The following is a 23,906-nucleotide window of genomic DNA, read 5'->3' as shown; positions in this document are numbered from 1 at the left end:
TGCATAAAAAATATTTTCCTAAAAAAAACTATTTTCTACTCTCTAACCAAACAATAGAAAATATTTTCCGGAAAATGTTTTCCACTTACCAACCAAACAAGAGAAAATAAGTGATAAAACCACTCATTTTCCATGAAAACATTTTCTAGGAAAACATTTTCCATGGAAAACATTTTCCTTCGTACCAAACACACCCTATACGTTAAGTGCTTATAAGCCAAAAATAAGCCAAAAGCAATAACTTGGTCTCCCCCAACTTATCAAATTTTAGCTTATAAGCACTTTAGGTTTGACCAAAATATTTACTATTCTATCCCTAAAATACTTCTTTTTAGAACAAAACTCTTCGTATACCCAGCTCTTGAGCTACTTATTATTAATTTCATCACTTTTATCCAAACACGTGACTGATTATTTTTTTATATCAGTTTCAGCACTTAAAGGTGCTTTTCAGCACCTAATGTTTATCAGCTAATCTAAATCAGCTAAGCCAAACGGGCTCTTAACCTTTTTTTTTTTTTTTTTTTATAATAAAACATCCAACTTTTACCAAAATTATTTTCAACAACTAGGGTTCTTGTTTCTCCCTCTTTCAAACTGATCAATGACTGATTCTAACTCCTACTTTCCTCCCGATCTTTTGGTCGAAATCCTTCTAAAACTTCCTGTAAAATCCCTGCTCCGTTTCAGAGCTGTCTCCAAATCATGGAATTCCCTTATCAGCGGCCCTGTTTTCATCTCCACACACCTCAACCAAACCCCAAAAACCCCCACCCTTCTTGTTAGGCGTTACGATACTCACAATAAAGAATATTATTCACTATTTCAAGACTGTAAAAGTCGACCCTTTTGCTTGGATTTCTCATCACAACTGAATCTCCCATTCAATTGCCAACTTGGGTATTTCAGAATAGTTGGTAGCTGCAATGGAATCATGTGTTTGTGTGATGATTTTTTTGCTGACGTAGGGAATGTAGTTATAGTTCTATGGAACCCTTCTATTCAAAAGTTTATAACTTTACCCTTGCCTTTAATTAGGCCTAAGTCACCCCACATGTTTGTACTTGGATTTGGTGCTGATAATTTGTCTAATAATGATGATGATTACAAGTTGGTCAGACTTGTGTATCATAAGAATGATGATGATGTATTTTCGCGGTATAATGTTCCTCCTGAGGTTGAAATTTATTCACTCAATACTGGGGTTTGGAGGAGAGTGATAGGAGTTGAGATTAAGCATTGTGTGGTGGAGTTTATGTGGTCTCAGGCTTTTGTGAATGGAGCTGTCCATTGGATTGCATATGATGTGGGCGAGAACGGTGGTGTTCGGAGTTTAATTATGTCTTTTAGTATAGCTGATGAGGTGTTTGGGGATATTATGTTACCGGATGCTTTAGCTGGTCAAATTGCAACGAATTTATCGATCATGGTGTTTGAGGGCTCCCTTGCTGTTGTTAAGTATGAGAGGGAGATAGATGGTGGTTCATGTGAAGTATGGGTGATGAAGCGGTACGGAGTTTTGGAATCTTGGACTAGATTTTATAGTATAAATTTGGATGATATGGAGAGAGTAGTTGGATTTAGGAATAATGGTGAAGTTTTGTTTTCAACTAGGAGCTATGATCTGGTTTCTTATGATCCAAAGAGTGGACACAAGAAGGATCTTGGTATTCGTGGGAGTTCCCGCTCGTTTTATGTTCAAAATTACATGGAATCGCTTGTTTTGCTTCAAGGAGATAATGTAGTTTCGGACGAGTTCTTGGAAGGAATGGGAAGTTTATGGATTGAAGACTAGCTGGACTATAGAACTTCTTGGTGCACGAAAGAAGAACGTGATTAGAAGGTAAAGTATTTTACCAAGTTCAATCGACATGGAATGTCGCGTTCTGCTAATTCTGTTTCATGGCATAGTGGGAGTGTAAGATGTTTTATCAAATTTGGTTCACCTAGTTTAGAGCTATCTAATTATGACATATTGAATGTGGAACTTTTGCTTTCCCATTTGTTGCCTGATATTAGTTGTTAGTGCACTCTTGTTGTTGTTTTGATGTATTTCTCGTTTAATTATTGTGATTTCATATCTTAATCAAGCAATGGACCTCAGGGGCGGAGCCAGCCTTATAACTACGGGTTCGGCAGAACCCAATAGCTTGACTCAAACCTTGAATTTGTGTTAAAAAATTTATGTGAATCTGTATAAATATTCTATTTAGACCCCGTAAGTAAAAAGGGTTATGGTCCGTAACCCGTAAACTAAAATCCTAGCTCCGGCTTTGACGGTCCTTGTCTCTATCTGTAGTCAACTTAGTTGCAGAGACCTTGTCTTTTTCCGACTGGCATTTCTAGTTTCATATCTTCCCTGAAGTAAATCACCTATACAGACCGAGCCTTGTTCCATTTGCAATGCTTTCTAGTTCTCTACGTGTTGATTTTGCTTTTCATTGTTCTTATATTTTGAGCTATATATATGTGGTTAACCCTTTTAAATTATCCATGTTTGGCACCCCCTTTGACCCATAGTTACAGGCGATAAAGCTTTCTGTCTCATCGATAGCACTTGTATGACTATTTGCCTAAAGTATATTTGATAGGTGGAATTGCCATACTTCTCCCTGATACCGAAATTGGCGTGTAATTTAGCTCAATCCAAGAAGAGAGCCCTGTACAAAGTCAGTGCTGCAAAGGGCCAAAAGTGTCTACCGGAAACAACCTCTCTTCCCTCCTAAGGTAGGGTAGGGGTAAGGTCTGCGTGCACACTGCCCTCCCTAGACCCCACTTGTGAGATTTCACTGGATTTATTGTTGTTATTGCACCAAAGGGCCAAAAGTCCTTAGCATCTAAAGTATGCACTGTTGTGACCTTGTCTTCAAAGCATTTTCTATTTTGCTCCATATCTTCTTGATACATTTTGCTCCCTTGCAACCGCACAACAGTTAAACGGATCCTTAATTGAGTACAGCATCACCCCACATTTGAGTTGGATGAGTCCTCTATGTCGTTTCTTCTTGTTGTGGAGGAAATGGAGTTTGATTTATTTGTTCTGTGCAAGAGTTTATAAAATCACTTGGTGTTGTATTCTTCTTGTAGAAGTATTGGGGAAAGGTGATTAGGCAAGACAAGGCGATTCTCCAGCTTACTGGGAAGATGACCGTTGATAGGAAGTTGTGGAGGTCGAGAATTAAGGTAGTATGCTAGGTAGCCGAGGTGTGTCCTTGCTCGTTCCAGTAGTTTTAATGCATCTCTCAGTGTTAGTCTTGTATTTTCTTATTATTAGATTTATGTTATTGCTTACTTTTCTTTCGCTTTGGTTTTCTGTTTGGTTTGCTGTTACTCTTTCTTCTCTATCTTTCCTGAGTCGAGGGTCTTGTATTTTAGCTGACATATATTAATATATAATAGCAGCAAGCTGTTATCCATCTAACTTCATTTCAAATAATCTTTAGAAATTTAGAGAAATCTTCAGAAGCCTCTGCCTCTTTATATGGAAAATGGCACCCAAGTGCAGAGCTTGAGTTTATACTATCACTTAAAATTTCCTTTCAGTATTTATCCAAGGTTTTAACAACATTCCTATTTATTTAGCATTTATATACCCTACTATTTTCCAATCAAATAATGAGAGAAATTGCAACTAGGAAGAACAAAAATTTTTTTATTCCTGAAAATGGATTTCATAATTTTGTGCAATTTATTGTCTTGCTTTTGACATTTATATATTCACATAAAGTTCCCATAATATTGCTTTACTATATGATTGACCAAATAACTAAATCTAACCAATGATGAAGTTGAAGATATTCTCAAGTCTCCACACGCCTAATTTTCTGTTCACACCGAATTAGTAGGTAAAAACATTTGGAACCACGAAAGAGTTTCGTGGGATGGTCGCTATTCATATACTCTTAACGAGTTTTCGGGTTCGAACCTTGAAAATATTAGAACTTTTAATAGGGTGTCTTTACCCCGTAATGATCGGGGCATTTGCATCTATACCCGTTTTTTGTGCCACATTTTAACTTGTGCCCGCTTTGCAAAAAAAATTGCAAGCGTACCCGCTTTTTCACATAACTTCAGCCCACGGGGCTGAAGTTTTTCTTTTGTACTGGAAAACTTCAGCTGAAGTTTTTCTAGTTTTCCAGCTTGAGTTTTTCAGTTATAAAATAAAAACTTAAGCAGTTTCCAGCTTAAGTTTTCTAGTTATACAATAAAAACTTAAGCAGTTTCCAGCTTAAGTTTTCTAGTTATACAATAAAAACTTAAGCTCTAGAGCTTAAGTTTTCCAGTTATAAAATAGAAACTTAAGCAGTTTCCAGCTTAAGTTTTCCAGTTATAAATAAAAACTTAATCAGTTTCCAGCTTAAGTTTTCCAGTTATAAAATAAAAACTTAAGCAGTTTCCAACTTAAGTTTTCCAATTATAAAATAAAAACTTAAGCAGTTTCCAGCTGAAGTTCTTATTGTTTCCAGTTATAAAACAAAAACTTCAGCTCTTTTCAGTTATAAAATAAAAACTTCAGCTCTAGTTTTCCAGTTATAAAATAAAAACTTCAAGTTTTTGTGTTGTAACTGAAAAACTTCAGCTCTAGAGCTGAAGTTTTTGTGTTGTAACTGGAAAACTTGAAGTTTCTATGTTATAAAATAAAAACTTCAGCTCTAGAGCTGAAGTTTGCCAGTTATAAAATAAAAACTTCAGTTAGAGCTGAAGTTTCCTAGTTATAAAATAAAAAACTCCAGCTCTAGAGCTGAAGTTTTTGTTTAGTAACCCAGAAACTTCAGCTCTCAGTTATAAAGGGAAGCTGAAGTTTTTTAAAAAGTGGGTACGGATGCAAACAAAAAGACAAAGCAGCTACAGGTTAAAGAGGGGCGCCCAAATAGGGCGCCCCGTGCAATTTTTACGTAATGATCCGATTCCGCGCGAATCAAATTAGCTGAGCTGATGAATTTCAAATATCGAATAATTAAAGAAAATATAAAAAGACTTTGGTGTGAAATCTATTGTAAAGATTAAAAATTATAGATGTGCAATTGGATTTTTTACAACAACCTAGCAGCTTTCATATGGTAGTGACTAGTGGTGGAAGCAAGATTTTCGCTAAGGGGATTCAAAAAATAAAAAAGTAAACACGTAAAGATGCTAAGAGGTTTCAACATCTAATATATATATATATATATATATATACATGGAAAAAGTTTGACCTCATATACACAATGTAATTTTCGACGAAGGGGATTCGGCTGAACCCCTTCCGCTCCGCCCCTTGTAGTGACAGGCCTAATGCATTATCAGCCACAAATTCAGTATTGGCCTAATAATTCATGTACGAAAGTCACCTCGTGAATCAGAAGCAATAGGTTCTGTCACGTGCAATATTTCTATATATTGATAAGCCAAACCTATTCTCTGTATTTCTAAAACAAAAGCTACAATGGCGTCTGTGATTGAGCAATGTCAAGTTGCGCCATCTCCCGGCAGTGCAGCTGAGCTCACACTCCCTCTCACATATTTTGATCATATGTGGTTAGCTTTCAATCGTATGCGGCGGATTTTATTCTACAAGCTCCCCATTTCCAGATCCGATTTCGTCCAAACTATTATTCCTACTCTTAAAGATTCACTCTCCCTCGCTCTCACACACTATATACCCTTAGCTGGCAATGTTGCTTGTCCACTAAGTTCTAGCGGTTATCCTGAGCTGCGTTATGTAATAAGGGATTCTGTGTCAGTTATTTTTTCTGAGACTGATATGGATTTCAATTATCTCATCAGTAACCATCCTAGAGATGCTAAGGATTTTTATCACTTTGTTCCTCAGTTGGCAGAAGCTAAGGATGCACCAGGGATTCAATTAGCCCCGGTTTTAGCTATTCAAGTGACACTTTTTCCGAATATTGGCATATCCATTGGTTTCACTAACCATCACGTCGCTGGTGATGGAGCTACTATATTAGGGTTCATAAGGGCATGGGCGTCGCTCAATAAATTTAGTGGAGATGAACAATTCTTAGCTAATGAGTTCGTTCCATTTTATGATAGGTCCGTAATTAAAGACTCTCACGGACAAGCGATGTCTATATGGGATGTGATGCAGAAATTTAAGTTGGAGATGTGTGAGATTGTGACTCCTCCTGATAAGGTTCGAGTTACATTTATTATAACACAGGATGACATCACGAAGCTCAAATAATTAGTGAGAATACAAGAAAAAAAAAAACGTATAATGTGTTGCATTTTTTTTTAGGGTTTGACTTTCGCATTTCTAAGAGTTAATTAGTAATTAAGTTATTCTATGTAAAAGAAAATCACAAAAAATAGTTTAAATTTGTATTTTTATTCTAGNGAGTTCTTCGGATGTGTAGCAGATTGTAGATCGCGTCTCAATCCACCACTTCCTCCATCTTATTTCGGGAATTGCCTAGTGACGCTCATTGCAAGAGCAAGTCATGTTGACTTAGTAGGAAAAGAAGGCTTTACAATTGCTGTGGAAGTAATTGGAGAAGCCATTCAGAAAAGGATGAAGGATGAAGATTATATACTGACTGGGGAGTGGTACAAAGAATTTACCACCATAGACATGAAGCGATCCCTTTCAATTGCTGGATCGCCAAAGCTTGACTTATATGCTGTTGATTTTGGTTGGGGAAAACCAGAAAAGTTAGAGTTCGTTTCTATCGACAGTGACAATGGCATATCAATGTCCCTCGGTAAGTCCAAGGACTCAAATGGAGATTTAGAGATTGGCTTGTCTTTGCCTAAAACTCGAACGAATGCTTTTGCTGCTATTTTCACCCACGGGCTTAGCTTTCTGTAACTTTGGTTATAATTCTATTTTCGGAGCAAAATAAAGTTGCATTTTAAGTGTTCTGGTGGATTAGTTAGAGATGAAATACTTCAAATTGTAGCTACAATAATGGGATACTTTGCTAGTATTAGTGAAGATCAGAATCCTTATCTTTATCCAATAAGAAATTTAAATTGCACTTTCAAGTCATTTAAAATCCAACTGTCTTAAACATCAAGAGGTTTGTACCTATTGAATTCACTTACTTCAAACGAAGGGAAGCCTTGAAGCAACGGCAAAATTGTCTCCGTGTAACTTATAGGTTACAAGTTCGAGCCGTGGAATCAGCCACCGATTGCATTAGGGTAGACTGCCTACATCACACCTCTTGTGGTGCGGCCCTTCCCAGAACCCTACGTGAATGCAAGATGCTTCAAGGCGGGTAGATCGTGGCAGCAAAGTCACTCTGCCACTTAAAGTATCCCGTTGCGTATTTAAGTCGTTTGCAAAGAATTCTACTCGCAGCTCCATGTAGTGAGATAATTTCAAAAACTTTTTTTGTTTGTTTGTTTGGACGGGTAGTTGAAATAAGTTCAAGCTTTCAAAAAGAGAACTATCCAACGGTATATATATAAAATCAAAGTTGGGCGGCAAAAGCTACAAAGCAATGGGCACTTATTCTTCAAACTTCCTACGTTTGCTCTCTTACACAAAGCTCTTAACATCCCACGTTAATCAAGCCCGACATGAACAAGCTCTTTCTCTTTTCCACCAAATTCACTCTACACTTTCCCTTTCGCTCGACCCCTTCGTATTTCCTCTTGCTCTTAAGTCATGCGCCGCCCTTGACTTCTTTAAGCTCGGCACCACCATTCACGCTCACACATACAAAGCATCTTTTACCTCCAACCCTTTTGTTGCTTGCGCTTTAGTCGACATGTATGGTAAGTGTGTCTCACTTGTGTCCGCACGTCAACTGTTCGATGAATCTCCTGAGAGAAACGTAGTCGTTTGGAACTCGATAATTTCGCTTTACGCACATTCTAATGATGTTGACAGTGCGTTAGAACTGTTTCGAGTAATGGATGTGGTGCCTAATTCTTCTACGTTTAACGCGATTATTGCAGCGTTGGCGGAAACAGAGGATGGGTTTTCTAAGGCCATTTTGTGTAATAGAAAAATGGAAAGAATGGGTTTGAGACCGAATTTGATTACGGTTCTTGCATTGTTACGTGCATGTATTGGTATAGCAGATGTGAATTTGATCAAACAGATTCATGGGTATTCAATAAGGAATGACATTGATCCGGACCCACAATTGAGGAGCGGATTAATTGAGGCTTATGGGCGTTGTGGGTGTCTTGACAAAGCCCATCATGTGTTTGTCAGTATGAGGAACAGGGATGTGGTTGCTTGGAGCAGTTTGATCTCAGCTTACGCGCTTCAGGGGCAAGCAAGAACGGCACTTGAAGTTTTTAAGGAAATGGAAATGGCCAATGTAAGGCCCGATGGGATCACTTTCCTTGGGGTATTGAAAGCTTGTAGTCATGCTGGATTAGCTGATGAAGCACAAATGTACTTTGCTCGTATGAGAGATCGATATGGTGTTGAAGCAAGCAGTGATCACTATGCTTGTTTAGTAGATGTATTGAGTAGGGCGGGAAGATTGCATCAGGCTTATGATGTTATTAGGCGAATGCCAGTGAAGGTGACTGCTAAAGCTTGGGGAGCACTTCTTGCTTCTTGTCGAACTTATGGAGAAGTCGAGCTGGCAGAAATAGCTGGAAGAGCTTTGTTTGAAGTAGAGCCTGACAATCCTGCTAATTTTGTGATATTGGCAAGAATTTATGCGAGCAATGGGCGATTTGAGGAAGCGGAAGGACTCAGAAGAGAGATGATCAAGAGGGGCATGAAAGCAGCTCCTGGTAGCAGTTGGGTAGTTCATCAAGATTGACTTTTCAGGTGTTTTTTGGGTGGTGGGGATGAGGGTTTTGGCAGAGGCGAATGCAGCATTTCGGCACCGGGTTCATCTGGACACAGTATTTTCAACACAGAGCATAAATTTATGTGTAAAAATTCACCAAAATTGCAACAAATAGTAGATATGGACCCTTAGTTTTAAAATACTATGGGGTTCAATACTAAGTAAATCGATAGAATTTAAATCCTGAATCTGCCTCTGGTTTTTAGAGGAAGAAGAAAAAGTGAACGTTGCAGCAAAGAGCTCTTCCCGATTAGAAAGGCAACTGGTGAGTTTACTAAAAATTTAATGTGATTTGTACAATGTTTGACATATGAATTTGGAGAATTCATCCAAAGAGCTGCGCTGTTTCCTGTATTTGCCTTCTGCAGAAAGCTTGTCTAAGTCTGATGACATTCTGCTTGATTTACAATGCTTAATGTAATTTACAATATCCAAATGAGAGCACCACTGATGATTGCTCCATGTGATATAATATCCAGTTGATTTTGTGTAAATTAAAGCATGTCTTATGTAATGACCGTTAAAAGTGTATGACCATCTTATCTAAAAGTTTAAGCTATTAGATAGAACACACTTTTATTTATTAATTATGTCTTCAACACGCCCCTCACGTGCATGCTTGATTCTTTTTGACGAGCCAAGCACATGAAATTATTTTTGATATTGGGTGGCGGTGAGATTCACCCAGGACCTCTGCCTGCTCTGATACTATGTTGAAGTGTGTGACTAACTCTAAGCTTTTAGATAAGATTGTCACACACTTCAACAATGATACCCTTTTACGAGAAGTAAAAAAGTGCAAATTTAATTCTATTGTGAGGTATAACAAAACATTTTCTTTTGGAACGATTCTCAATGTTATCATGATATAAATAGGATGATTTTCTTACCAAAGAAAATGCAAATTTGCATAAGATAGAAATCTCACTATTTGTGTATGTGTTTTCTGTCTCATTAAGTAATGGCAGCATTTGGTACATTGCTATGGTAAACAAAAAAAATTACAATGAATACTGTGAAGAAAAATTAAAGAAAAACTCAAACATTAAAAAAAATTTCCGACCTACCGGATTCGAACCAGTGACCTAAGGATTAGCTGTTTGACCAAACTACAGTCCTCCGCTCTACCAACTGAGCTAAGGTCGGATTTACTTATGAAATGTTCCGAAAGTTTTAATAGTCTGAAACAAAAGAGACGTGATTCTTATTCCCAATAATTTATTATACCATACAAGATAAAGAAAACCAAAAGAAATTGATACGCATGTACTACTTTCAATTTTTAAATGTTGCATTGTTTTCCTATTTATTTTTGGAGTGAATATGAATGGAAACTTAAACTTTTCTTGATTAAAGAGTAGTCCTCTCCTTACTCTTTCATGTAGAAGATTTATTCTTTTTTTATTTTTTGCCTCATCATTTCTATTCTATAACATCTGGTTTATTAACGTACAAAGGATATTACCTTTAAAATCCATAAAGAAAGTAATATAATCTTCTAAAAGTTTTCTCGGACAAAGAATAATTCACACACGATACTGTAAGATCATACGAAAATCAAATTTTGATCTAAAATCAAGTGAATTAATTTTTTTCCGGTAAAAAAGAAAGTTTTACAACCTTGTGTTCCTCCCTTGAGCATTAGAATTAATTATCTGAAATTGGATTTAGGATAAAGTTTATGTAGAAGAGATTATGCGCTCATGTATACATCCGAAAAGGTTTTAGATACAAAATTAATTATGTCATCACTTGTATAGCAAGAAATATTCTAAATTGCCAAAGGTGACACGTAGTCTGTGTTAGGTGTTGTCCTAATTTTCTTAGCATATTTTATTTTCCTATCTCTTGAAAGAAAGGGTAACATATTTATCATAATTGGGTTTTCTTTCTTGTAGAGAAAATTATAGATCTCCCATATTTGGCTAGTCCTTTTTCTTGTAGGGAAAGGTTTGGACTTCTATAAATTGGGGATCCTTCCTTCTCATTCAGTAGCATCCACAATGTAGCCATATGGGGTTTGAGAGTCGTGTTTAGGGGGAGAACTTTACGGGACAAGTGTAAGTGTGTCACTTGTGTTTGCCTCTTCGTGGGGTCGTTCTCTCGATATTTTGTACTCTCTTTTTATATATTGGATTGCTCATCTCCGTCGTGGATGTAGGTCAGTTGACCGTACCACGTTATATGTTTGTATCATTTTTGGTAGATTTCTCTTTTGTTGGATTTATCGTCGTTCAAGGTTTGCTTTACTAGCTCCCGCATAACACCTGAATTTTTCGGTGTCTGGTCCTTTGGTAACATAATATTTACTCTGATTTTGTTTTTACATTAGGAGGAAAGAAAAAAAACAAACAAAAGTGTAAGAATGTTCGAGGGCACGTTGTTCCTCTTGGCAGGAAGAAGATTTCTAGGTTGGCTCATTTTATATCTTTTTTCGTTTTTACAATGAAATAGTGTTAATTAACGAAAGTGGCGAGGATGTCAACCAAAAACTTGAGATATACCTTATATAATAAATGCTTTAGGATAAGTAGAAGCAACGCTGAATATATGCACGGTTAAGTTTAATCAGTATGAGAAGAATGAAGTTGATATGAGACTAGATGGGATTGCGGTGCCAAAATATAAACAATTTAGATATTTAGGTTCGTTATTTCAAGAGAATGAAATGATAAATGAAGATGTTACCCATTGAATTAAAACCGGATGGTTAAAACGGAGAAGTGCTATCGGGGTGCTATGTGATAGATGGATGCATACCAAAGTATAAAGTAAGTTCTATAGAACAACTATAAGACCGGCAATGTTATATGACAATGAATGTTGGACCGCTAAAGTCCAACATATCCACAAGATGAATGTTATAGAGACGTGGATACTAAGATGGATATGCAGTCATACAAGATTAGATAAGATCAGAAATGACCACATTCGCTGGAAGGTCCAGTAGCACGCATTGAGGATAAAATGAGAGAAGGTCGCTTGAGATGGTTTGGACATGCCTTGCATCGCGCTACAATAAACTATGGGAAGTGAAGGTATTAAATGAGGACGAGATAGACCTAAACTCATATGGAAGGAAGCTGTCTCGGAAGACCGATAATCCTTGGAATCAATGAATGCTTAGCTAAAGACATGGCACAATGGAAGAATAAAATTTATATAGTTGACATTTACTAGTTAGGAATAGCCTTTAAATTTGTTAGAGAACTTTTAATAATAATAATAATAATAATAATAATAATATATTATTATTATTATTATTATTATTATTATTATTATTATTATTATTATTTACATATATTTGAAGAGGAGCCTTGGCGTAACTGGTAAAGTTGCTGCCACGTGACCAGGATGTCAGAGGTTCAAGCCGTAGAAACATCCTCTTACAGAAATGCAGGATAAGACTGCATACAATAGACTCTTGTGGTCCGACCCTTTTCCAAACCCCCGCATAACGGAAGCTTAGTGCACCGGTCTGTCTTTTTTTTTATTTATTTATATATGTTTAACTTATTTTACTTTGGCTTGATGAGCTTAAACATAGAAATCATGTCTACTAAGCTTTGTCTAGGTATAATTGGTGAGTCTAAATAAACCTAATCAAACCTTTTCTTTTATTATTCAAATTATATATGCATCACAAAATACTAATTTTACAGTTTGAATGATAAATTAAGGTCGTAAGAGTACATATTAATAATTAGTAATGATTAAATGATAAACCCCATGTAAAAGACATGTTATGTTGTTTTAGTGCATGAGTAGTAAGTTTTTTCCTAATATCTAGTAATACAATATTCCATTAGGATTATAGTCCTAATGCAGCTTCTTAATGTTAGTAAGTATGAGATACAAACTCTCACTTTTTAATATCAAACCTAAGTGCAACCAAATGAAATAAAATAAGATGATAATAAAGTAGTTGCTGTTATTGAACAACCAAGTCGTTGTAGTATAGTGGTAAGTATTCCCGCCTGTCACGCGGGTGACCCGGGTTCGATCCCCGGCAACGGCGTCTCATCTAATTTTTATGAACCATAGCGACAATTTCGAATACATTTTCTTTGACATGTCAAATGATTCCTAAATGGGATTAGGACCATTTTTTACCGCTCTTCTCTTCACTAGAGGCAGCGCGAAAAAGGAGTTTGCAGCATTTGGTACATTGCTATGTTATAACAAAACGAATTCTAAAAGGAATATTGTTAAAAGAAAAATTAAAAAAAAAAATTACGCTTGGAACCAAAAGTTCCGACCTGCCGGATTCGAACCAGCGACCTAAGGATTAGCTGATTAGGCTTTGCCCAAACTACAGTCCTCCGCTCTACCAACTGAGCTAAGGTCGGTTGTTGACATGTTATGCTCACGGCCAAATAAAACTAAATTAAGTCCTTTGAATATTGCGACTACAAAAATTTCATGACTCATATTTCCAATTTTTTTTCTCTCCCTGTGAAAGACAAAGAGACGAACAAAAACTTCATACGCATATTCCTACCTACCTATCTTTTAAAGTTTGCTTTCTTTATTATTATTTTTTTTTACGGTGAAAAGTAAAATTTGTTCTTGTACTATTCGAAATTGAGCAACTCGTCATCCGTTAAATATTTGAAATAACATTGCCCTTGTAGCTTTTTTTTTCCCCTTAGGCGTCTAAGCTCCACTTGAGAGTAATTATAAACAATAGTCAAGTTAAGGGGTAAATTTAGATTTTTCTTTCGAAGAACCTGAATACTTGGTGTCCACCTATTTTACACTGGAGTTATGTTAATGACAAGGACAAATATGAGATGATTTGTTAATGGCAAAAGTATGAATAAACCAAAGATGTAATAACAAACAAAATTAAGCAATTTCAAATAGTACATAAGCTAATTTGGACCTTTTTCTTTCTTTCTTTCTTTCTACTTATTTTTGAAGTTAATATGAATAAAAGGGCAGCTCATGCAGCATACAAAATATTCCGTATTTATGCAGGGTCATCCATGCCACTTATTATGTATTTGTCACGTCACTTGATACATAGAGGGCCATGGTTACTACAAAGAGGATACACACACCTTGACTAGTTACACAACTGACATGACATGTAAGGACTTGGTAGTCGGTGAACTTATCCAATCTTAAAGAATTTAAGTTATCTATATTATATTAAAAGCACGAAGGCCCTTAGCGAAATATCGTTAGTTTTTTTACCCTTTAAAACATAGAGTTCCCATAAGACAATATATTAATTTAAGTATTTCATAAATATTTAAAAATATTCACTTAATTAATTTAGTTTTCGGATTTTTTAGAAAATTTTTCTTCAATTATTTGTTACTAAACTTTGCCTTAATTAATTGGTTAAATTTTGTCACGTTTCTTACCCAAGGAAACTTAACAAAAAAAATTTCCTAAACTTTCACTCTCATTAAATTTTGTCACGTTTCTTATCCAAGGAAACTTAACAAAAAAAGTTTCCTAAACTTTCACTCTCATTAAATAACAAATTTCCTTTACTCTTTGGAGTATTAAATGAGTTATTATGTTGCCTTAATTATTTGGTAATAAAAATTTTCTACTGTTGCATAAGGAAAATTTATTGTGAAATTGCACAAGGAAAGTTTATTGCACGGGTAAAATGGAACCATCATTATTGTGGTTCCGTGCACATAAGGAAAGTGTTTAAAGAATTTCACTTGTTGGACGACACAAGGAAATATTTTGGTAGAAGTTTTTATTATTTGGTAAATTTTTCTTGTCTCTTTGACCTACACACAAATTTACTTTATAAAATTCCTTGTATGTGTTAAATTGTGTACCATAATACTTCTAGTATCACTACTGGAAAATGAGCCTATGGCAACGGCTGGAAAACCGTTGCAACAGACAGGTGAACCGTTACCATAGAGTTATTGGAACGGTTTGGCGACCGTTACATACGCTGCCGTGCCAATAGATCTAGAGTAACGGTTCTTGCAACGGTTATCTAAACCGTTGCTGGAGGGCAATCTATCGCAACGGTTTTTCCTTTGCCTGAAGCAACGAGTATTTCTTTCCAGTTGCAACGGTTAACAACCGTTACCATAGCGTTTGCAGCCGTTACCATACAATTTATTGCAACGGTTATGTAAGCTATTCAACGTTTATTTACATATATCCTAACGGTTTCATTACGCTACTGTAACAGTCTTATTTTTTTTTGCAACGGTTTTAACTACCTATTGTATCAGTTTTTCGCACATTTTGGAACGATTTGTAAGACCTATTGGGACGATTTTCAAGACCTATTAGAACGGTTCTAACTACCAATTGTATCAGTTTCTCACATTTTGGAACGATTTGTAAGACCTATTGGAAAGGTTTGCAAGACTTATTGGAACGGTTCTATTAGACTGTTATACCCTGGCTGTAAATGAATATTTTGTATATATAATAATTTGTAATAACCTGGAATTTATATAAATAAAAAGATAAAAACACTTCATAATCTATATTGTCCCATAAAACCAAAATGTTTTAACCCAAATCACATAAGTTTTATATTTCAACACTTCAAGAGTTAGAGTAAGTTTCAAATGTTGAAAACAAAAGATTCCTTGAACATGGACAACAATTCAAAGTTCTTAAGTAAGGTCTAGATCTTCCCAATCTCTATCTGCCCTTTCTTCAGTTGCTCCACCTACAAAAGAGGATAAATAAAGTCATTATCCTTCAAGGGTTGGTGTATCATTATAAGAATGGGTACGGTCCATAAACAATGCATAAAGCACAAAGTTTTCAAATGTATTATATTCAGTAGCATGTAATAAATCCAACAGAGAGTGAAAGAAATAAGTTAAATACCAACTCAAAATTCTAGCTTTGCCAGATTGCAAAGTCCTGAATATGACATTTGAAAGCACGATAAATATGCCATTTGAGAGCATGATAATAGATGATGGACGACATAAACTACATTCTTGATATGGTATACTAATTAAGAACCAAGACTATAATCCTATTTAGCCCTAAACTGCTAAAAAATAAGTTTAAGAAGTTTGTATTCTACAACAACTGGACTTCTAACCCTATGAACATTATTAAACCAAGTATAGCTTCCAAAAACATCTTTGTTTAATGGTTGCAAAGCAGTGATATAGACATACAGTGTTATAAAAGACCAACTATAGCAGCAGATGTTGCTACTGTTGTAGCAGTAGCCCCTAGAATAACTCTTGCACAACAAGATTTTAAAGTACACAACAAGAGCTATTGGCTAGAGCTACAAGGCAGGGACACTCGAGTTGGCAGATTCAGAAGGCTGTCCAGAATATCCAAGCATTACACTAAGACAGTCATGTATTGTTGGCAAGCAAAATTGACACCAAGAGGTGGGTTGAGGAGGCATGTCTATACTCCTACAATTCACAAAGAGGATCATACAAAGATATCATCACAATGCTCTTGGAAAACATATTCATCCATCATGAAAAATGCAACAGTATGTGATGGCCAGACTGGTGCAACAGAGGAAAAGCAGCAGCTGCGTGGGATTTGCATGGGTTATATCAATGTGCAGGTTACTTCACAATCAGAAAGAGTAATCAAAATCTGGAGGATCACATGATATATACAATCATGAATGAAGGAGAAATAGATGGCAAGGAAGATATGTGTAACGACCCGGTCGGTCGTTTTTGGAATTTACACCCCGATCCCCCATTAACTGCTTCCCCTAAGTTCATTTCTGCTATTTTGGTTTGCCGTGACGTTCGGTGTTAGGATTCAGAGTGTTTTGGGACACTTAGTCCCTAAATAAGAGCTTAAGTGTTGAAAAAAGGTCCGTAGTCGGAACAGTGTGAAGACGACCTTGGAATAAAAATCCGATGGTTCCGTTAGCTCCGTTAGGTGATTCCGGGGTTGGGAGCGTGTTCAGAATGTATTTTGGAAGTCCGTAGCTCATTTAGGCTTGAAATGCCGAAGTTTGTATTTTTGAAGTTCCGGTCCGATAGTGAGTTTTTGATCCGAGGGTCGGAATGGAATTCTGAAAGTTGCAGTAGCCCCGTCATGTCATTTGGGATGTGTGTGCAAAATTTCAGGTCATTCGGACGTGTTTTGGTTAGGTTTTTGATCGAAATCGTATTTGGAAGAAATTTGAAGTTCTTAGGCTTGAATCTTTGATTAAATCGGTTTCCGGTGTTGTTTTAGTTGTTTTAAGGATTGGTACAAGTTCATTAGGTGGTATTGGTGCTTTTGGTTGAGGTATCGGGGGCCTCGGGATGATTTCGGGTGGTTAACGGAGAAAATTTCTAAGTGTTGCAGCAGCTGGTATTTTTCTTTCTGGTATTTTCGCTTCTGCGGCCTGGGAACCGCAGAAGGCGGCCTTGGACGTCGCAGAAGCGACTTTTGGTCACCCTCCAGGAAACCGCAGAAGCGGTAGGAGTTCCGCAGAAGCGGATCCGCTTCTGCGAGATGAGAACCGCATGAGTGGAAGCTGGGATTTTTAAAGGGAGCCGCAGAAGCGGCCCGTGCTTCGCATAGGCGGGACCGCAGAAGCGGTATTCACTGTTCAGAAATAGCAATTTCGAAGGTTTAATTTCATAAGTTTGAAAAATCGATTGAGGGCTCGGGAGAAGGCGATTTTGAGTGGGTTTTGAAGAGAAAATCATTGGGTAACGTTTCTTTGATCTCTTTTTGTTATACTTTATCATTATATAGTCAAATACATCATGGGAATTCGAATTTTGGACCAAAAATTGGATAATTTGGGTTAAAACTTCATTGGCTAGACTATTGAGTTTTGAGTGGGCATTTGACCTCCAATTTAGGAGATTTTTATATGGTTAGACTCGTGAGAGTACGAGGGTTCTAAAAATATGAAAATTATTCGATTCCGAGACGTTGTCTTGAGGGGCATTTTGGTCATTTTATCTATTTTCGCGCCCTAGCTTTAATTTTAATAGTGGAATCGGTTGTTTGCAATATTATTTACGATATGTAATTGAATTGAATAGATTTGGGCCATTTGGAGTCGGATACTCGTGGCAAAGGCGTGGTTTCTATTGATATCGAGCCGGTTCGAGGTAAGTGGCTTGTCTAACCTTGTGTGGGGGACTTTTCCCCTTAGGATTGTTTCTTGATATTTGAGTGCCTTGTACGTGAGGTGACGAGCGCGTACTTGAGCCAATTGGTGAAAATCCGGTTTTCACTTAAGTTGTTGATATTTAGTTTTCTTTCCTACTTGCCTTATCCTACTTGAAGTTATACTTGTGCTAGATTTGGTAAGCATATTTAGCTGACTTAACTGCCTAATTGCTTAAGTTGTTTGACTGTACTACGTGAAGCATGCTAGGCTAATCCTATCTGTTGCTCTGTCTTTCGTACTTTATTCCTTGGTTTGTTTCTGGCTGTGGTTGCGCATTCACATTGGGACTACGGATGTGGGATTCCGCTAGCTCCCCCCTTGTTTGTTTACTTTGGCACTACGGGTTCGATTCCCGGTAGATCCCCCTGCACTTTTACTTTGGGACTGCGGGTTAGATTCCCGATAGATCCCCCTACATTTTGATGGTTGGACTACGGGACGGTATCCCGGAAGATCCTTCGGTTTGGTATATGAGTTGGACTACGGGACGGTATCCCGGGAGATCCACTGGACAGTTGAGGAAAGGGCTACAGGACGGTATCCTGGGAGACCCTCATTGTTATCATTGGTATTGAGTTGTATTTACTCTGTGTTCGCTCTGTCCTTGTTGTGGTTGTTATTGTCTCGTTGACCTGCCTTATTTCACTGCTGTATTTATTATTTCTGTCAGATTATTATACTGTTAATTATTGTTATTACTATATTTTGTCTCAGTATGGCCCTGACCTTCCTCGTCACTACCCAACCGAGGTTAGGCTTGATACTTACTGAGTACCGCTGTGGTGTACTCATGCCCTTCATGCGCATGTTTTTCATGTGCAGATCATCCAGGTACCTCTACTAAGGCGCACTAACAGTGAGGCAGGAGGACTACGGAGAATTCGAGGTAGATCTGCTGCGTCCGCAGACCGACGAGTGTCCCTCTTACTTTATCTCTAGTACTTAGTTTTTTTCTTCTTCCGGTTGTTAGATATTCTGGAGTTTGGAGCCTTTACTTTTCGCTTCTGTAGCCTGTGTTGCCCGTGAGTTTCCGGATTTTGGGGATTTTTTTGAACTTGTGATATTGAGTTGTACATGCCGAGCGGCATTCAGTACAGTTTCTTTTAGTATTTAATTTGGTTTCCTCTATTTTTCCGCAATTATTATATTTCTGCAATATTTGGCTTACCTGGCCGTGGGGACTAGGTGCCGTCATGACATGTTCACAGTCGGTGAACTAGGGTCGTGACAATATGCTGATCGAGGGAGCTTCAAATGGACTAGGATATGCTGGGCAGATATGGAACAAAATGATCAATTCACTAGGCAACATAAGACCACACTGGAAAACTGAGTTAAAGTGAAACCTTAGAAAAGAAGCAGAAGGAGAAGAAGAAAGAAAGAAACAATGAAAAGAAGGGGTGTAACATGTGGAGTACGTACTGACCTTGATTATTACTCTCAGTAGATAGACGATTGATTAGTTGTACAACAGCTTGTTGTGCAGAGGAAGCTTCTCCAGGTGAACGAGCATTGAAAGCTAGCATGTTGGGATCAACCCGTAAATCTGGATTCAGATGCTTAAGTTGTGAAATGATTTTAACTGCAACTTGTAGTTCGATGGCATCTTTTTGTGCATTGAACTTTTCCTACAATTGCTCCATCCTTTCTTCCATTTCTTCCAATTTTTGCTCCATTACCTCATCAGTAGAACTTGAGGTTCCAAAATCTCCCACTTTTCTTTTTAAGGAAGTCTTGGTAACCCCACGTCCATACAATCTTAGGCGACCTGGATGCTCAGGTCCCATGACAGATGCAAATGCATCAACTGATTGACTTCCATCTTCACTTTCTTGTGTTGATTGTATTTTTTCCATTTTAGCCTACATGACCAAATTGAGTAATTATTAAATCAGAAAGTATATGACACTAAGTCAATAACTAAGAACAGACAAATGATAACAACAAACTTTAAATTAATAGCTCGTACAATTTTAGTAAGTGTATCCGCATACGAGGCCTTGTATACTCGATCGGGTTTTCTTTTTCGTGTAGCCACAAAGATATCCTTGCTTGATAGAGGCTCAGAAGTTTCTTTCTTTTTTTCCTGATTATATAAAAAGTGGTATAAAAAAATTTCAGATTAAAGTTAATAAGTTCATATCTAAAAGAATAATAAGAAAAAAATATCAAACCTCGTATATTCGAGCAAAACTTTTTTTGCCAGTAGTGTGTGGATATTTTAACTTTTTGCGATTCTCGGTATTGGTTTGGGACATTTTCTGCAAATCAGCCAATGAATACAGAGTTGTCCAGTTCAGTTGTCCCAACAGATTCAAATCAAGCTTAAGTTGTACACTAAGTTATGTAACTTAAGTGCATTTGATGTATAAAGATAGTTCAGTGATTTCTAATTAAACATAAACCAGACATTCTCAGCAAATCATGGGACAGTACTAAGTTTTACCTTGTAGGCAGAAGAGTTCCAATAATTAAGAAGATCCCTAAATTGAGATTCAGGAACATCAACCGGCCTATTCTCCATTCGAAGCTCGTCATTCTCATAGGCTTTATAATGGTCATTCAATAATTGATTCTTATACTTTCTCCAAGCATTCTGAATTGAATCAAAAACCCACCTTTTTGCTGCATCAGGAATGTCATATTTTCCCTACAAATTTGGTACAGTTAGGTTAGTGTAAAAATATGAAATATCTACACAGAATATTGCAAACTTCATACCTTGATATATTTCCACATATCTTCTTTTGTTTCAAGTTTCCTCCAATTAAACATATTAAGAGGACAAAAGGCCGCATTCCTTGCCAATGTGCCAAGGAAACTACCCAACTCTGCTACAACATCATGAGTAGGACCTATGGGTTGATTGTTCTCGTTTAGCACAATTAGCTTGCGTTCTTTCCTACCATGAACACTTGGCATCAGAGTTTTGCCTCTTTTTCTTTTTTCGGCAGAAGCACCTGCATTAATATTAAGTAAGAATAATAACCATATATCCCGTCAATATTGTTTTTTAATTTGACAAAATAAAATTTATATGTTCTTGCCTTGTTCCTCGGATTGTTCATTTGTTTCATTATTGGAAGAATCCTCAAATTGTTCATGTACGAGTGGTGGAATCCAGTGGCAGTTGCTGCAATTGTTCACGTACTGCTTGTGATGCAAGAGAGGTAGAGTTCAGTGAATTTTGCTGCACTTGTTCATGTACAGTTTGTGCTGGAGGAGAAGCAGAAGGCAGAGGCAGTTGAAATAATTTTTCTTGCACTTGAGCTCCTAATCGCGGAAGTTATTTTTCAATTAAATTCAGCTGATGCTTGTCATTTGTCCTTGTAGCTTGAACAACTCTTTTTTGTTTTCAACGATGAAATTTTTTGGTTCAGCAAAGATGCAAGTGATCCGGCTGCAATGCAATTTTTAGCTTTTTTGTATTTACTTGAGTGTCCTTCCTGATTCATGACTATTCAAATTCCTGTCAAATTCAGAAAATTAAATAAGAAATAAGTTTATTTGATATAAGTAATGCTGGTATACACTTTGATGCTTCCTTTGACAACATACTAGCTGTAACCGGTAACAATGGACTAACTGAATCCAACATTTCTTATCAATCCTAATACATTGCTCAGCAACACATAAGGAGACAGTACCAACTACAACACAAGTAACAAAAACAGCTCCAACACATAAGAATCCAACATTTTCACTGAAATAAAGTATCATCGAAGTGCATGAACTTCTTAAGAGAGTAATGAGTAACCAAAGTGAAGCATGTCAAAATTCATCGATGAGCACTTCTCAAAACATGAAACAAAGTGCAGTACACTGCTGGAGTCAGAAAATTAAATTTAGATTTCTTAATGACGAATTCACCTACCTCTATCAAACACAAATGAAGAATTCTGATTTCCTGATTTACTGATGTATATTAACGTCACCAAGAGCTGCTAAAATACTAGAAGATCCCAAATCCTGCAAAATTGAACCATGTTAGACTAAAATACTAAAGAAAAAAAAATTATTAAAATTATATAAACAAGAGTAATTATAAAATATTGACAAAAAAATTATTACTCACTCTAAACAGAATATATTTAAAAGAATTTCAGAAGTTTCTTCTTTCATCATCTGATTCCATCCAGTCCCAATCAGTATCATCAAACTCATCCTCCTCTTTCGATGTTTCTATAATTGTATCATGTGAATGTTGCGCATTAGATGGAATTTCAACGACATCAACGGGTACATCGTCTCTTGAGCACCTAACGTCAACATGAACTAATCCACTTAAGGAACCAATGTCATCATTAGGCTCCCTCCAAAATGCATCTTCAATATTGGGGCAATTCTCTTCCTCTAAATCATATAAATCAACAGGGTCTTTATTCCTTGTATAATAAACATCTTTCTCAACAGGATCCTCCACATAAAAAACTTGATAAACTTGTGATGCTAACACAAAAGGGTCATCTGTGCTACATAATTTCTTAAAGTGCACACGGGTTAACCCGTATTCATCTATTTCATTACGAAACCAGTCGCATCTAAATAGTACAACACTAAAACAACCCCAATAATCAATCTCAATAATATCCTGAATAGCTCCATAATAGATAACCTCATCATCGATGGAATTTTGGTCCCTAGAGCTAGCAAAGCTATCGGTTGTTGCTAATAAAGTCACTCCACTGTTTTAAGACTTGCATCGGGAATCTCGTTCTACAGTATGAAATCGATATCCATTAATGAAATATGCACTATATCTTTTGGCGATTGCATTAGGCCCTTTAGCTAGCCATCTTACATAATCGGGCACTTCAATATTTTTAACTTTCTCAGCAAACCAATTGTTGAATTCCCGACTATGATTTCTTGCCCTTTCCCATGCATTTAATCTACTGCGATTACCAATTAAATTCTGCAATCATGAATATTTCAAGATCAATCATATCATTAAAAATGAAGTATAGAATAAGTGTTATATAACTTATCTTACTCGATAAATTTTTCCACTTGTTCATCTCCAGTATTGAACAGAGCATATCGATGTGCTTCATAACATAACTGTGGATCCATGTGAAAAGTATTTTTCTTCTTACTTCCAATTGGATGGCCTATAACAGGGGATATGGATGACAAATTTTGAGGGCACTCATCATCTACAATTGGGTATCTACTGAATCTTGTCTTCACACTGTCATGTAGGTATCTTGAACAAAAAATCAAACACTCTTCTGCCAAAAATCCCTCTGCTATCGATGCTTCTGGACAAGATCGATTACGAACAAATGCCTTGTATTTACATAAGTTCCTCTCAATGGGATACATCCAACGAAGATGAGCTGGACCCCCAAGCTTAATTTCATTCACCAAATGAATAGGCAAATGTGGCATTATATCGAAAAATGTTGGATGAAAAATCTTTTCAAGCTCACAATTTATTTCAACAATTTCAGAGTTCATTTTTTCAAGATCTCTTCGCCTTATGACCTTACTACATATGGCTCTAAAAAAATTACCCAACCTAATCAAGGCCAATGAAACACTCTTGGGCAACGTCTTTCTAACAGCAACCTAGAGCAAGTAATGCATTATAAAATGAGCATCATGACTCTTGTACCCTGATATTTTCATCTCCTTCACTTGCACGCGTTCTGAAATATTTGAAGCACAACCTTTTGGTAACTTGGCATTTTTTATGACGGTACAAAATATACTTTTCTGTTTTGGTTCCATGTAGAAAAAAGCTTTAGCCAAACTCACTGATCCATCATCATCTTCTCTTGGTGGTAACTCCTCTCGTATCCCCATTTCTTTTAAGTCATAGCGAGCATTTACATGATCCTTTGACTTTTTTTCTATTTCCAATAAAGTCCCAAGCAAACTGTCACATATATTTTTCTCGATGTGCATCACATCAAGATTGTGCCTCAATTTGTTATGCGCCCAATATAACAATTCAAAAAAAATAGATTTTTTTCCACGGACCCTTGTTATCCCGAGGTCTTTTCTTTTTGCCCTTTCCAAAAATATTG

General features: G+C 36.7%; 4 protein-coding genes and 3 non-coding genes across 10 annotated transcripts; 4 read left to right on the top strand and 3 right to left on the bottom strand.

The window, feature by feature from the left end:
- The first annotated feature begins 560 nt into the window (after positions 1-560).
- Positions 561-3,421, top strand: LOC109211012 (F-box/kelch-repeat protein At3g23880-like). Of its 4 annotated transcripts, none has more exons than XM_019374505.1 (2): positions 561-1,843; positions 3,091-3,421. In XM_019374505.1, the coding sequence occupies exon 1, from the start codon at positions 605-607 to the stop codon at positions 1,793-1,795; it is 1,191 nt and encodes a 396-aa protein (XP_019230050.1). In that variant the 5' UTR covers positions 561-604; the 3' UTR covers positions 1,796-1,843; positions 3,091-3,421. The 4 variants fall into 4 exon arrangements, with proteins under 4 accessions (XP_019230050.1, XP_019230048.1, XP_019230052.1 ...); XM_019374503.1 differs by having other exon boundaries at positions 3,088-3,421; XM_019374507.1 differs by lacking the exon at positions 3,091-3,421 and adding an exon at positions 2,592-3,081.
- Positions 3,422-5,401: 1,980 nt separating this feature from the next.
- On the top strand, positions 5,402-6,184 carry LOC109211011 (malonyl-coenzyme:anthocyanin 5-O-glucoside-6'''-O-malonyltransferase-like). Its single transcript, XM_019374502.1, has one exon. It carries the CDS (start codon positions 5,426-5,428, stop codon positions 6,182-6,184), a length of 759 nt encoding a protein of 252 aa, XP_019230047.1. The 5' UTR covers positions 5,402-5,425.
- A 159-nt stretch (positions 6,185-6,343) lies between these two features.
- Positions 6,344-9,293, top strand: LOC109211010 (putative pentatricopeptide repeat-containing protein At1g03510). The gene has a single exon (XM_019374501.1). It carries the CDS (start codon positions 7,446-7,448, stop codon positions 8,730-8,732), a length of 1,287 nt encoding a protein of 428 aa, XP_019230046.1. The 5' UTR covers positions 6,344-7,445; the 3' UTR covers positions 8,733-9,293.
- Positions 9,294-9,819: 526 nt separating this feature from the next.
- TRNAY-GUA lies at positions 9,820-9,908 on the bottom strand. Its single transcript is given in 2 exon segments — positions 9,820-9,855; positions 9,872-9,908. It is a non-coding gene; the product is annotated as a tRNA-Tyr (tRNA).
- A 2,800-nt stretch (positions 9,909-12,708) lies between these two features.
- TRNAD-GUC lies at positions 12,709-12,780 on the top strand. Its single transcript has one exon. It is a non-coding gene; the product is annotated as a tRNA-Asp (tRNA).
- Positions 12,781-13,015: 235 nt separating this feature from the next.
- TRNAY-GUA lies at positions 13,016-13,111 on the bottom strand. The gene is made up of 2 exons: positions 13,075-13,111; positions 13,016-13,051 (listed from the first exon to the last, which is right to left on the bottom strand). It is a non-coding gene; the product is annotated as a tRNA-Tyr (tRNA).
- A 6,064-nt stretch (positions 13,112-19,175) lies between these two features.
- Positions 19,176-21,472, bottom strand: LOC109211007. The gene is made up of 9 exons (XM_019374498.1): positions 21,406-21,472; positions 20,983-21,090; positions 20,596-20,834; positions 20,321-20,524; positions 20,049-20,135; positions 19,844-19,960; positions 19,554-19,736; positions 19,301-19,502; positions 19,176-19,195 (listed from the first exon to the last, which is right to left on the bottom strand). Exons 1-9 carry the CDS (start codon positions 21,470-21,472, stop codon positions 19,176-19,178), a joined length of 1,227 nt encoding a protein of 408 aa, XP_019230043.1.
- Between the last annotated feature and the right edge of the window lie 2,434 nt (positions 21,473-23,906).

The sequence above is a fragment of the Nicotiana attenuata genome, unplaced genomic scaffold (genome assembly GCF_001879085.1).
Source record: "Nicotiana attenuata strain UT unplaced genomic scaffold, NIATTr2, whole genome shotgun sequence".
In the NCBI taxonomy this organism is placed as follows: Eukaryota; Viridiplantae; Streptophyta; class Magnoliopsida; order Solanales; family Solanaceae; genus Nicotiana; species Nicotiana attenuata.
The sequence above is the reverse complement of the archived record's forward strand: the minus strand, read 5'-3'. Positions and strand labels throughout refer to the sequence as shown.

Bases quoted from the DNA above. Each gene is read 5' to 3' on its own strand.
- LOC109211011 (XM_019374502.1), top strand. From the start codon at position 5,426: ATGGCGTCTGTGATTGAGCAATGTCAAGTTGCGCCATCTCCCGGCAGT.
- LOC109211012 (XM_019374505.1), top strand. From the start codon at position 605: ATGACTGATTCTAACTCCTACTTTCCTCCCGATCTTTTGGTCGAAATC.
- LOC109211010 (XM_019374501.1), top strand. From the start codon at position 7,446: ATGGGCACTTATTCTTCAAACTTCCTACGTTTGCTCTCTTACACAAAG.
- LOC109211007 (XM_019374498.1), bottom strand. From the start codon at position 21,472: ATGTTGGATTCAGTTAGTCCATTGTTACCGGTTACAGCTAGTATGTTG. The intron at 20,136-20,320 runs GTAAAACTTAGT...GCTGATTTGCAG, and splicing joins GGAACTCTTCTGCCTACAAG to AAAATGTCCCAAACCAATAC. The intron at 19,737-19,843 runs GTACGAGCTATT...TTGGTCATGTAG, and splicing joins CGGATACACTTACTAAAATT to GCTAAAATGGAAAAAATACA.